The sequence below is a fragment of the Glycine max genome, chromosome 3 (genome assembly GCF_000004515.6).
Source record: "Glycine max cultivar Williams 82 chromosome 3, Glycine_max_v4.0, whole genome shotgun sequence".
Lineage (NCBI taxonomy): Eukaryota > Viridiplantae > Streptophyta > Magnoliopsida > Fabales > Fabaceae > Glycine > Glycine max.
In genome coordinates this window covers 45,990,723-46,005,120 of record NC_016090.4, presented here as the reverse complement: position 1 = coordinate 46,005,120, position 14,398 = coordinate 45,990,723, and the positions used below count along the sequence as shown (strand labels likewise).

General features: G+C 32.2%; 2 protein-coding genes across 2 annotated transcripts; both read right to left on the bottom strand.

The window, feature by feature from the left end:
* Positions 1-230: 230 nt before the first annotated feature.
* On the bottom strand, positions 231-3,221 carry LOC100812886 (GDSL esterase/lipase At5g33370). The gene is made up of 5 exons (XM_003521735.5): positions 2,899-3,221; positions 2,574-2,701; positions 2,181-2,423; positions 1,355-1,607; positions 231-678 (listed from the first exon to the last, which is right to left on the bottom strand). The coding sequence occupies exons 1-5, from the start codon at positions 3,137-3,139 to the stop codon at positions 446-448; spliced, it is 1,098 nt and encodes a 365-aa protein (XP_003521783.1). The 5' UTR covers positions 3,140-3,221; the 3' UTR covers positions 231-445.
* Positions 3,222-8,549: 5,328 nt separating this feature from the next.
* On the bottom strand, positions 8,550-13,805 carry LOC100812344 (GDSL esterase/lipase LTL1). The gene is made up of 5 exons (NM_001354877.1): positions 13,422-13,805; positions 13,100-13,227; positions 12,313-12,555; positions 10,141-10,393; positions 8,550-9,183 (listed from the first exon to the last, which is right to left on the bottom strand). The coding sequence occupies exons 1-5, from the start codon at positions 13,687-13,689 to the stop codon at positions 8,945-8,947; spliced, it is 1,131 nt and encodes a 376-aa protein (NP_001341806.1). The 5' UTR covers positions 13,690-13,805; the 3' UTR covers positions 8,550-8,944.
* Positions 13,806-14,398: the final 593 nt, after the last annotated feature.

Below are 14,398 nucleotides of genomic sequence, written 5' to 3'. Positions count from 1 at the left end.
TCATTAATTATTGTGAATTTAAATTCTCTCCCTGACAATATTAACGCAATTGTCGATCTATTGCCCATTAACTGTTTAATTTTATTTTATTTGAAGTCTTTGAAAATGTTGCATGCATAATTACAAACATCACAATCATTTTAATCCAGTTACGTTTACCAAACTAGTAATTAAATCCAGAAATACTGCTTATCCTCCTCCCTAAAAAAGAAGATTTGCACCCGATGCAAGCAAAGGAATAGAGAACATTTTATTTCTGATGACAGACCAAAATTACTTCCAAGAGAGCAATAACAATTGGAGGGACAAACCAGTACATAATAATTAACTTTGCAGCACAAACCACACTAGCTAAGGAATTATCATGAGAAGATGAAATAAACTTAATTAGGGGGCACACACATAGATAGAATACGAAGGAAGGTTATTGTAGATGATGCATTGATCAAGTCTTGGAATCGATGGCCATGATAGTGCTGAGATTCATGGGGTGCATGTACTCAGTGGTGCCTCTGAGGATCTGTTGGACTATGATTCGACTAGCTTTCTCTGATGGATGGAATGGATCCCAAAACGCGTAAAGGTCTCTGTTCGGACACAAGTTTGAGGTCGGTGTGCAGAGTCCAACCCCATTGTATGGCCCTTGCCCACAACAAGCTATCTTCGATGTAACAAATCCTGTCAGCCCAATTACATTTTAGACCTAGCTTTAAATTTGTGGGATCAAAATTCTCAGAAGGAGAATGATTGGGCTTCACGTCCTCATCCTCATAAACATGTATATTTAGTAGTATCAAATTTAAAATTTTATAATTACACTAAATCACACTCCTTAATTTTTCTAAATACTTAGATCTATTTGTTAAATCACATGGGTCATTCTGTTTAGTTGAAAAGGAGGAAGTGGAAGGAAAAGGAAGGAAAATGTTTATTTCTGGGGGATTCGAAATTTGTCTTTTCTTCCACTTTTTCTTTATTTCAAATTTTTAAGTTTTTCTGTCTTTCGTTCATTTCTTTCCGCCCAAACCAAATGAGTTATTAAGAATTATGTAATCATATTGTATATTTTGTACTCACGTGAGAAAGATTTTAGGAAATTGATAATTTTAAAAAAATCTTGTCGTACTTCATTCTTAAATTTAAAAATGAAAACAATGTTAATATGCTATTGTAATTTTTTTTTCAGTATATGCTATAAATTTTATATGGACAAAATTAAACAATATCATTCATGGGAGAAAAATTAGGACCAATGCTATAGATTGTGAGTGTAACATAAATTAAAAACATAGTGCCACTAATTTGAAATTTGAAAGCTGGTCTGAATGTTGCATGGTGGAATTAATATTCATACCATAAGCTCGAGGGTTGGAAACGAAATCCATGTGCATGCGTTGGGCATTAGCAGCAATGAAAACGTCAGCACCAAGTTCTTGATTTAATCCGTTTAACATTTGAACGAGTTGGGGATTGAATAAGGATGCAGCTCTCTGAAGTTCCACGTCGCAATCACCAGTTCTGCTTCTCGTCGCTAATTCCGCAGGAACACACCCCATTGGTCCTGTACCCGTTACAAGAACCCTACGTGCACCCAAATCATAAAGCCTCTGCAATTGTTTTCAATTAAAGTATGTTGTTAATTAGCTCGTATATATATATTTTCTACATGGAGGAAATAATTAAGCCAGTTGAAGGTGAGTACATATGTACGTTAGGGAGAAATAATCTAATATACAGTTTATATGGGACATAATATAATTATAGCATGTAGCTAGATATATAACATTGCAATGTGTCATCAACTGCACATTGAAATAATATGATGCTCGAAAGTGAGAAATGAATTTGGTACCCCTCACCAACCAAAACATATACATGTGTCTTTTGCATTAATACACACATTCCTTCACTGACAGTAACACTGGTACGTGCATGCAGCAGAACATTCTCAAAAACAGGACTTTTGACCATTATTCTGCGATCCTCAAATATTGTTAAATTGATGATGTATCTTGATCGTAAAATATAGGCATTATTTATATATGCCAGCTGAACCTTATGCCCATGTTTTTTAAATTCCTTAACAAACTGCAATATTGTGGAGATTAATCATATACGAGATAGGGACTACATGATTCAAAGATAGTAATTATTATGTTTGGAAAAGAGTGCATATATACCCTTAGAACTTTGCGGTACTCAGATATGAGATAGCGCACATAGTCAGGGAGAGAAAATTGGCGAGATCTTGCCGAATAGGGCACCAAGTAGTAATTGTTGACAAAATCATTGCCTCCAAGAGTGATGAGGACGAGTGCTCTGTTTACTAGGTTCCTGGTTCCCTCCGCACCAATGTGTAAACTTAACCTTTCCTGATACTCGTGGAATAGCTTCAGTTGCTTCTGAATGTGGATAATGTTCAACTGCCAAACCAATCATACACACCATACTAGTTAACATGAATTGATTTTATGTATGTAACCGATATATGCACTCTAAATTGCACTATGTTCTCAACATATAAAGCTTGGATTGCAATAGAATTAACAATTATTACTACTATTTATGCTTACAAATTGAATTCCAGTATCATTGAGAATGCCAATTCCAGCGGAGGCAAAATTGGCACCAATTAAGAGCTTCTCTCCAACTAGTAGCGGGCTCAAATAGGGTAGTGTAGGCTCTAAGCCAAGCTCCAAACCTGTAATAAACATGAATTGCACAACCCCGTACATGAATAAATTAATACTCAAGAGCCAATGCAAGCCTAGTTATGGCCATGCATGCAAATTATATATAGAAAAAATATATAGGCACGGATGAAAAAAGTATATATCATCATTCATTAGTAAAAAGATGTTGATTTTATTTGGCAATATATGACAAAGGAACTCATACTAATTAAGTCAGGGATGTTTAGGCCATTAGAGAAGCGTCCAGTGGGTCTGTGTGTTGGGTAGTCAATGCCATAGGGTGGAGCGTCTGCTCTGGCTGTGGTTACCAAGAAATCATTGTTACCACTGTCCACGAGTGAATCACCAAATACGAAGAAAGCCCTTGTTGGTTGAGCAGAAACAGAACCTAGTGCTACAACCAAGCTTATTACTAAACAATAGCCAAACACCAAAACACTAGTCATGGCTGCAAAACAGGAGTGACCACTACTGTTGATTGTGTATGAATATGATTCTCTTAGGTTTGATAACTCGTGGCTTACATGAAGCAATTGGAAGGGCTATATATATATATGTGTGTGTGTGTGTGTGTAGCTTGAGAGGTTAATTTATCTTTGCAAACCGCATTCATAAATGTTTTGTTCTAGCTAGCTACCACCTCTTCAGAGTTAAAGCAGACCGCCGAATCAAGAAGAAGTACATCAAGTTAATTGCTGTAGTGAGTGGTCTTAGCAGAAGAGGAAACCTTCCCTCAATTTCAACATCCAAAACCAGCATTAGTAATTTCTAGCCGCCTATGTAGACAGGGTTAAAAATATTGATCGTCATTCTTCCTAGCTCAACTAAACCATTAGTAAACATTCAGGTTAAATATTTTTACCTTTAGACATAATTGCTTGACTATGCGATATGATACGTGACATTGTTGTGTAACCAAGAGGGATAAATCGGAGAAATTTATATCAAAGAATCATGAATAACGTTGTGCAACCAAGAGGGATAAACCGGTGAGATTTATATCAAAGAGTCACGAGTAACTACATAAGTAATCAAGGACAATAAATCGAGATTTTTACCAATGAACCATCAGTAAACATATAAATAAACTTGATACTACATTTTAATTCAGAACCTTAAGATTCATATTTATGAGTTTTTTTTCATTTATATAATATTCAATCTTTTTATTCCTACCGTGTGATTTCAGCTCACACTTATACTATAACATACATCCTTATGCGTAAATACAACTTCGAAGAAGAAACAATCCGTACATTGGTTGCAATGCATGTTACCAAAGTTGGCAGTTAACATATTAATTGACCAACATGTTGGGTCAGCACAACTACGTTAATTAGGAGTTACGAAACTTCATTTAGTATTCTATATTTCGAAAATGACAAAAAGAGTGAGAAACAAATCTCTTGTCTCCTTAATTTCCAACTAATCGTAAAAAAAATTACGTAGCAAGGGAGAGGTGTAACTCTTTTGAGTCTTTTCCTGAGAAATGGAATCGAAGAGTGGGACAGGTCGACGAGAGAGATTTAAACCCATTAATGTGAGAATGAGAAAGTAGCTAGTTAACATAGGGGTAGATCCAAAAACAGTTGACGTCAAAGTGTGTGTTATATTAAAAACAAGAACTATTTCAGGAAGATCGAATACTAGAGTTATGCTATGTCAACTTTGTTGTCTATCTAGTTCTGGAACTAGTTTGATGCGCATCCTTTGAAACTGACCACTAGTTTATGATTGCATGATGCTTCTAATTAATTCGTCTCACAATCAACTTCAGTGTCCAATTTCAAAATCGCAATCGATCTAATTCCAAGTCCATCAATGATATTTGGATAAATAGAAACTCAAATAGATAGCATTAACTCCTTCATTAGTTTGATCAGAAATACTACTAGAATCACTAGAATGGGGCATTTGGGCTAGAGGATTAATTTTTGGTAGTTTGTAGGATGTGTCAAATCATAGGCTAAAATTAATCAAATATTGACCAAGTCGCTTTACTTGTAGTTTAGTCTAACAACAAATATATATCAGACATGCCTAAAGGGGAACCCCGAGTTGTTTTAAGCGCCGCAAACTTAGGCAGATATAGAAGAATATTAATTAAATGAATAAAATGACACAAAAAGATATATAGTATAGAGTTAGCTAGACAGGAATATGTTCTCAGATATATTTCAGTTCTTTCATGACTAATCATTGATGTTTTTCTGTTAAACTTTACTATCACTCGTATCTTGGTTAATTTAGAACTAAAACGAAAAAAAAATGGTCAATAATATGCACTTTTGAGCTAAACAAGAAACAAAGAAATAGCGAGGTGTTTTCCTTAAATAAGGGTGGGGACGAAAGTAGACAGATGTACACGTGATCCACATAAATAGGGTGGCGTTCGGTGCGAACCCTCCTCTCCTTTTAGATGGCAGAGAGGCTAGCTTCCACTGTTCCGCTCTCTTAAGGGTGTTTTATGGTGAGGAATTTTTATCTTAAGAATGTTAAATTATTATATATGATGGATATAAATGATTTAGTAAAACATTCTTTTTATTTTTTAATAAAACCTCCTCACGATCGAGACAATTTTAGTTTTAAATATGATGATATATGTAACATTAACATGATTATAATAATATATACATGTATAATAATGTTTTTTTTTAAAAAAAAATATGACAATCTAGTAAATCTTCATCTTTATTTCTTTTTTGTGTTCAAATTTCAACTTTCTTTGTGACTGCATAAGATTGAATTATTAAGTTATGACTCAATCAATAAAGTGAACTTTACCACTACTAGAAAATACTTTTTTAACGACAGTTATATTAAATTTTTAACGACGATTATAATTTGTGCACGGATTTAACCTTTTCCATTTTTTCTCTCCATTCCTTTCATTATTAATTAAGCTTGCAAAAAAATAAATGTCACTTTTCATAAATTGCTCATCATTTTCAATTGATTTCTTTTTCTAAAAGCTTATAAAAATGAAAAAAAATAAAGGAAATGAAATATGAAAAAAAATAAAGAGGATCCATTTTCGAACTCCACAGACTATCATGTTAGAGATGCACCACTATCACAATTGATCTTAAATATATATTGTAATGTTTATAATGTTTTCTAATTATGTTTATATTGTTTTATAATATATATATATATATATATATATATATATATATATATATAATATTTTAATAAAACTTTAGTTGTATTTTTAATCAATACATTTTTATTTTATAGTTAATTAAAATACAGGTAACATATATAAGTCTAGGGATTTGATCGTACTCAGCAGATAAGCACACAGGCATCAAAGTTACTACAAATGTGGATCTAATCTAACCTTAGGTTCAAGTTTTTTTAAAAAAAAAATACAAATATGGAGACAAATATATTATATTTATCTATTAAGACTTTACCAATTAATAATTATCATCCCTAAAGTTGAACTTCAAAAAGAGTTAAACTTTCAATATTCACTTGAGTTCCATGGGAACTTCTTGGGATACGTGGTATTTTTGCTGGTATACTAAGCATTTTTCCAAAATATCGAAAATACCTCTATGGATATTTTTGGTTACAAATAACATATTGATTATTTTTTTTTTGCAGTGCTCTTATATTTTGTAAAATCACACTTCTTTATTGTAACTTGTTTCTGTTAGCTTTCTTTTATGAGTGTTTGTTGTCGTCGATGGTATACGTACATTGTTTACAAATATACGGTGGATTTCGGTGATTTTTCGTCGCCATGAAAAAAGAAATGCATTTTAAAAAAATTCAAAACATACGGATTGAAAATCCTTATGATTCATATGAACTAACAATAATGAATATTTGTTACTCACAGTACAGATGTCATAATATTAGTATCTATGAATACCCACTACCCATAAAATTATAAAGTTATAAGAGAGTGTTTGGATGAGAGAATTTAAAATTCTAAAAAAATTTAAATTCTAAGAATTTAAAATACTTCAATTGAAATTATTTTATTTTTAAAATTTTGTGTTTGGATAAAAAAAAAATTGTAAGGATGAAAGAAAATGAATGCAAACATAAAAGAAGATATGGTTGGTGTGCTTCCAAAGAGAAGAATATTAGTGCGGCATGGGAAGTCGTAGGGGAATCGGGACATGGCGGCGTACACCACCACACCCGATCACAACATTCAGTTAACGGCACAAGACATAGCCCAGGCCCTCCGCACCGACGAGCACTTCCGCCGCGTGATAGGCAGCGACAGATGTTTCCCTAACATGTGCAGTTCTACATGTCCCCCCATGCCCGCACCTGATCGACGTTCCGCAAGCTCATACGATGTTTCTTGAAGAAAAGGATCATCAATGTGAGGAAAGAGTCACGAGTTCGAAAATAGGATTTTGGAAACTTTCATGTGGAAGAGAGGATAAAAATTATAAAGGAAATACACAAATGTTTTGGAAAGTTATTCTATCAATAAGAGAATTTTAATTTCTTACCTCTTAGAAGAAAATTAAAATTTCACATTTTTAGTTGTTTAAAATTATGTTTTAAAATTTCAAAAATTTAAATTGTTCATAAAAAATCATCCAAACAATTAATTTTAAATTAAAAAAATTTAAATTCTTTGATAAATTACTTTTCTTAGTTAAAATTCTCTTTATCCAAACGCATCCTAAAAGTATTATTATATATATATATATATATATATATATATATATATATATATATATAATGAATTTTCATATTTGGACTTATGTTTTTCCTTTAAACTTATACTTTGAGATATTATAATTTTATTCGTACTTAGGATATATGTTTATTTATGCTTAATAGATACAAATGTCATGTTTAATTAGACGAATTCTAATTAAACATTCATAGATGAATTCTAATTAAATATTCATAAATATGTCTTTGATATACTTATTTCATATTTAATTATGTTGTATTAATATTTCTTTTTTTTTAAATACCCAAGGATATCCTTGAATATCAGAAAAATTCATAAATATTCTTCAAACAGGTACCCTAACAGGTAATAAATAAATAACAAATATAAATTTTCTCCAACATAAGTAGGAATGTCAATGACACTATACTTATACGCATCAACACAAAAGTATGTAAAGAATGCATAAGTTCAAATATTTTCAAGTTGGCTTAACCAAAAAAAAAAAAATAGATGACTTCTAATTAATAACATATTGTTTGCATGAATACACACTTACGTCGTTAGCCGGTAGGGATTCACTTGTAGGATTATCAAACTTGTGTTCATCTTGAACAAGGATTACGGACAACAATTTGACACCATAGATCAATTTTAATCAAGTTAAGGTAATGGACACATGAAATATACATAATATAATACTAAAAATTGATCAGTTGTATGACACTCGGCCGGGTAACTATGTTCGCATTGCTCCCGCTAAACATGAAGTTGCACAGACTAAAGCATATAAACCAGATTTTTCTTTTTTTTTTGCTATGCACATATAAACCAGATAGAAATATGCCTACATTTAACAAACTACATGAACTCGTATTTAAACATGTCAATTTTCATACCATTTTGTGATGCTTGATTTGCGGATAAATAAATTTAAATGGTGTAATTTAGCAAATCCATGTTTACCTACCTGGAATGAGTCAACAACTTGCATAAAATAAGCTCGGTGTAGCCAGCAATTCACCTCAAATACATATCCATATTCATCTCATTCCAATCAAGTCTTTTTTTTTAAAAAAAAAAAAGCATTTATATTTGATCTTTATCACCCCCCACATTTGTGTGAGATGGTGTGACTGGTACTAAGATGTATCAATCATTATTATTTTTTTTTCATATTAATTGTAAATAAAGCTTTCCAGTGGAATAAAGTATATATGAATTTAAGATAAGGTTCGCGTGGAACAAGTTTTGGTAAATTCCTAGTACATCTCATATACCTAAGTTTATCACACTTAAAGTTTCAAGCCCAAACAGTTTTTGGGCTTAGCCTCTACCCACAAATTATCTGACCCAATTCACCCAAACGATACATGGCTCACAAGTTACAATTCCTAAACTGGTACATTCAATGACACAATGAACTTTCCTTTCTCTATTTTTCCTCCCTCAAAGCAGAGATTTGAGAGAGAAAAAATCATAGAAATCCCGTGGTTTCAAATAATTTGTAACAATATTGCTTAAACAATCAATATATAACACAAAATCTAGTGCAGAATGTATGCCACGACCCTAACAGGAAGAAGATAATAATTAGCTAGGTCCTTGAAGTTGCATCCAAAAGCAACACGGTACTGAGATTCATTGGGTGCATGTATTTGGAGTCTCCAATCATGAATGTGTCCACAATCAATCTGTTTGCTCTCTCACTTGGATGGAAGGGGTCCCAAAATGCAAATACATCTCTGTTTGGGCACAGGTTAGACGCCGGAGTACACAGTCCAATCCCATTGTAAGGTCCTTGACCACAGCATGCAACTTTTGATGTGATAAAACCTACATGCATGTGAATTGTAAAGAGGGTAATTAATGCGTTCAAATTTAATATAGCTAGCTACCACGCTTCACGCTCCCAAATTACTGAACCGACAGAAACTGTTTGTTTAAAATTGCCCCAGTATAAAATGATACTATGTATTTGAGTATAAAAAATTACAATTGTGCCAAATAATACTTAATTATTCTAAGAATAATATTAATATGCTATAGTTATAATATGTCATGTGTTATTTAAGTGAGCCTGATATAATTTGTCATTACTCAGTGGTCAGTACATAAGAATTTTTCTTACAAGGAGTGAAACAGTGTTTGTGAGAAGCTACAAATTCCAACTTCTAGTTTAACGTCCGTTTGGAGGCTTTTAAACGTTAAAACAAACATACCCCATATCTCCATTGGGTGAATACTGAATAGCGTACCTACTGTGGGAGGTTGGCGGTTGGCCTTCTGAAGAAGGGCCCAAAGACTTAAATAACTAAAATAAGTAATGTAAGGACCAATACACGGCTCAGATATAAGAGGAATCATCTCATCCCAAAAGCTGAAGTTATTGTGCGAAAACACACCAATGATTTTACGTCTTACGATTGTTATCTGCCTTACTTGTTTATGGACCACACTCCTCTACGTGTTTGCTCTGAAAAACACTTGAAAAAGTACAATACTCGGCACATATCAACAAGGATGTGCAGAGTTTGACATAGGATTTTTAATATGGATCCTATATTGCACACCCCTAGTATCTGCATAAAATATGGATAACAATAACGATATATTTATCTCTTGTGTATTTTACTATTTTTAACTGTCTAATTTTAATTAAATTTTAAGAATAAATTATTGGTGATTCTATAGCATTAAGCCAACAACCATAACAAATTCAGAAATTAAAACATGTAGAACAACCACATATAATTGAGTAAATGCAGCAAAACAGAGATAGTACATACATACCGTACGCTTGTGGGTTACTAATAAAATCCATATTGGATTCGAAAGCATTGGCTGAAATGAAGACAACCGAACCAATTTCAGAGTTGAGTTGATTCACCAACTGAACGAGTTGTGGATTGAACAAAGCAGAAGCTTCTTGCAGCTCTGCTGCACACTCCCCATTTCTGCTACGCTGCGCCAGTTCTGCAGGCACGCAACCTAAAGGTCCCGTTCCAGTCACCAAAACTCGCCTTGCTCCCAACTCATAAAGCCTCTGCATCCACTTAATTAATTAACATAACAATAACAATAGTACTACATACATAGCAATAATTATTGGTGCTGAATAGTGAGCTTGCTTAAAAAAGCTGATAAGAAAGAAAAAAAAAGCCCGCTTAGAAAAGATAGTAAGGTACAAGACACATTTATAGTACGTTAGCCCACATGCTTCCTAGCTACTCAATGTTTATTTGATTTTTCACATATTTCCTCCTTTGAATATAATCCTGTTTGAGGCATAATCTTAATTCACCAAGTTTTGGAAGATTATTTCCTTTTGCTAGACCCAATTCTCCTTAATTAGTGCTACTCAATGTTTATAAATCGGTAGAATGAATGTTCAATTGGCTTCTAACAACCCGTCATGTCGCATCATAACTCAACTTGCTTCCCACAGGCACGCACACATCATACTATCATAAAATGATTCATTTCATATCTATATTATTACACTACGAAGTTCCCACCATTTCCTAATGTCAATAACTAATTAAGGGTTGGCATGTAATAGAAAACTATATTTCTTTTTTTAAAATTCAAGATTCGAATTCATTAAGACTATGTAGGTAAAACACCACTCAACTTGCTACATCTGTTGTTGAATTCGTGTCTTGTCCAACCCAGGTACAGCTCGTTTTTTTTCTGAGACACAATTAATCAACGGAGTCCTCTATTTGACAGAGGTGGATACGTATTTACCCAAGAATCACCAACGCTATTACTAGCTAGTACTACAAATGAATGCTAACAGTGATCTTTTAGGTGCGCGCTGGTTTTAATTTTAAGGCATATAATATATTACGTATTACACCTTCGAAAGTTATATTCTCAAGAATATTATTATTGGGTAATTTATAAATGAACATGTTCGGTGGGTAGGATTTATGAAAAGTCACATAATACATAGTAATATTATTATGAAAAGGCAAACACATCCACTACTCACTCATCACTATATAAATAAAGATCGAATAAACACATAATGTTATTTTCCCAAAAATCAGCAATGTCTACAAATATTTTTTTTCAAGTTTATATCAAGTATAAAAACTTCATATTTCAAATTACATTTTTTTTCTTGAAAATAACTCGATGAACCTTGAAAGTTAAAACAAACACACTCTTGAGATTAATAGGAAGATAACGGATGAAAAACACACCAAAGTGCGCACACACGTGTGAAAAAAAAATTGAATTTTTAAGACTATGTTTTGGATTAAAGATTGAAAAATATTTTCACAAATATCAATGCACAATTGTGAATTCTAATTCACAAAATGAAGAATGAAAAAATTGTTGTTTTGAATAAAAGTACCTTTGGCTTCTTCCAACTTTAATCCAAATTAAGAAAACTTTTAAGGTTTAATACTGTTTTAGTTTATTATAATTAATATATTTTTAAATTATGAAAATCATGTTCACATCATTTTTTATTATCATTTATAATCATAAAAAGGGAATTTGTTAATTAATTATTTTCTTTGCAAATTCTCAAATGAAGATAGTATGATATTTATAATTATTTGTAAAAAAGAATGAACATGACTTATTCCCAAACTATATATAGATTTTTCAAAGGAAAAATATACTTGAACACTTAAAATATTATTTAACACTAATGAGAGAAAGAAAGAAAAAATATTGATATGATGATAGGTGATGCAATGTGATACGAAGAGAGAAATAGAAAGAAAAAAAAAATAGATGTATTAATGAGGTGTTTAAAAATTATTGTTCTTGTTCAAATTGTTCCTTTGCCTAAAGCTGTTGGCTATTCTTTTGGATGGTTCATCAATGTTGTGTATATACGGTTATATGCATGGCAAACGTACCGTTAGCCAGAATTAAAAAAAGGGATAATACTATTAATACTATAATAACAGCAACAGGAAAAGAAGTGAAGGATAGCAATACCACAAGAATTTTGCGATACTCGGAAATAAGGTATACAACATAGTTTGGAAGTGCAAATTGGCGTGATCTTGCAGAGAATGGCACCAAGTAATAGTTGTTGACAAAATCATTGCCACCTAAGGTTATGAGTACTAGTGCTTGGTTGACCAGTCGTTGAGTCTGCTCTGGTCCAATTAGTGCACTCACCCTTTGTTGATACTGCTCAAAGTACTGTAATTGCCTGCTGATTCGGATTATGTTTATCTGCAAATGTAGATTATACTATTATAGCATTTTAATGGCCTCATTCAATACCAGTATCTGTCAAACAGCATAAAACTAGCTTGAACAGAGGATGCATGCATATTTGCCTTAATTGGTCCCTGCTCCTCTTTTGATTAAACAGGAATGTTTAAAAATAATAACTTGTTGGAGAGAAAAAAAAACAAAGTAAAATAAAATAAATTTCTTTAATAAATTGAAATTAATTTTTATATAAGTCATTTCCTGATATTGTTTTTGATTCTTACAAATAAAAATAAAAAAGTGTTAAAGTTTTCACTTCTCTTGCTTAGCTATAACTTGATTTTAACTTATCCATAAATTAATTTTAATTTATAAAAAAAAAATCATTTTATCCTTTTATTTTATTTTATAAGTGTTTATTGATAAATAAATAAAAATTCATGTCTGCGTGTGTGTATTATTACTTAAATAAAAAGTATAACCAAAACAAAAACTAAAATAAACTTATCGGGGTTGAATTAGCAAAATCATTCATCACAACTTAAAAAAAAAAATGGCTTACAAACTGAATTCCAGTGTCATTGAGAATTCCTATCCCAGCAGAAGCAAAATTGGCACCAACGAGTAGCCTCTCTCCATCGAGCTCGCGACTTAGATACGGCAGTGTGGGTTCTGACCCAATTTTCTCACCTACATGTATGACGCACTCATAATAAGTATATATTTATTATATATAACGGACAATAAATATTGTAGCTTAGGATATAGTATATCAAATTAAGAGTATTAATTAAAACATTACAAAGCATAAAAACATGGAACTGAAAGCAACAGAAACCAATTAATTAGGAAGAATGACATAAGTACATAATTAGGGACCCAACTGATAATGTCCGGGATATTGAGGCCATTAGAGAAACGGCCAGTGGCCCTGTGAGTGGGATAGTCAATTCCATAAGGATATGAGTCGGCACGAGCAGTGGTGAATAGGTAGTTATTGTTGCCATTGTCAACTAGCGAATCACCAAAAACAAAGAATGCTCGAGCCTCAGCTTGTGGAACAACAACAACAATGTTGTTCCAAGTGATCAACACAAGCAAACATAGAAACATAGAAGAACCAAAAACCCTTGCTGGATTGTTTTCGACCATATTATGGATAGTATGTAGTGTCTACAAAGGTACCCCCTCAGCAAATATGCTAAATGTTTAACCCTCGGTAGATATATCTGCCTCTATAAATTACTAGTATATATTGAGATAGAAACATTGCAGTACCTTTATATAGAGCTTATTGGTTGTGATATTTGATGTGCCGAATTAAATAGCTTCTGCTACCACTAGCAGATGGAGATAACGCCCATAATAAAGAGAGGCCTATCAAAACTATTCCGAATTCAATTCTATGTACCACAGTTCATGTGCGTTAAATGCATCATGGCCACCTTACAGGTAGATGTGCGTGCCTTTTCTATCTTCTCTCATTTTCATCGTTTTCTTATAAATGTCAACAAATAAAGAGATAAAATTAAGAATTAATGGTTTTGATTACTTTTATACATGGAATATTTCACATTTATTGTCTTTTACCTAAGTTTTTGTTTATCAACTATTTGAAGGATCTGACTTCTCTGTTGTTCTTCTTGTGTTGTCCTTTTAAAACTATACAGTTTTAATGATTTTTAAAATTAAATGTTATCATTAAATATTAATATAATTGTCATGTAATGTTATTTTGATGAGACAACAAAGAAGGGACAACAAAGAAATCAAATTCCTATTTAAAAATGGATGTCAATTTAATTTTATTGGTACAGTAGTATGTAAGTTCTATATATAACAGATCAAAGTCCACGGTTGC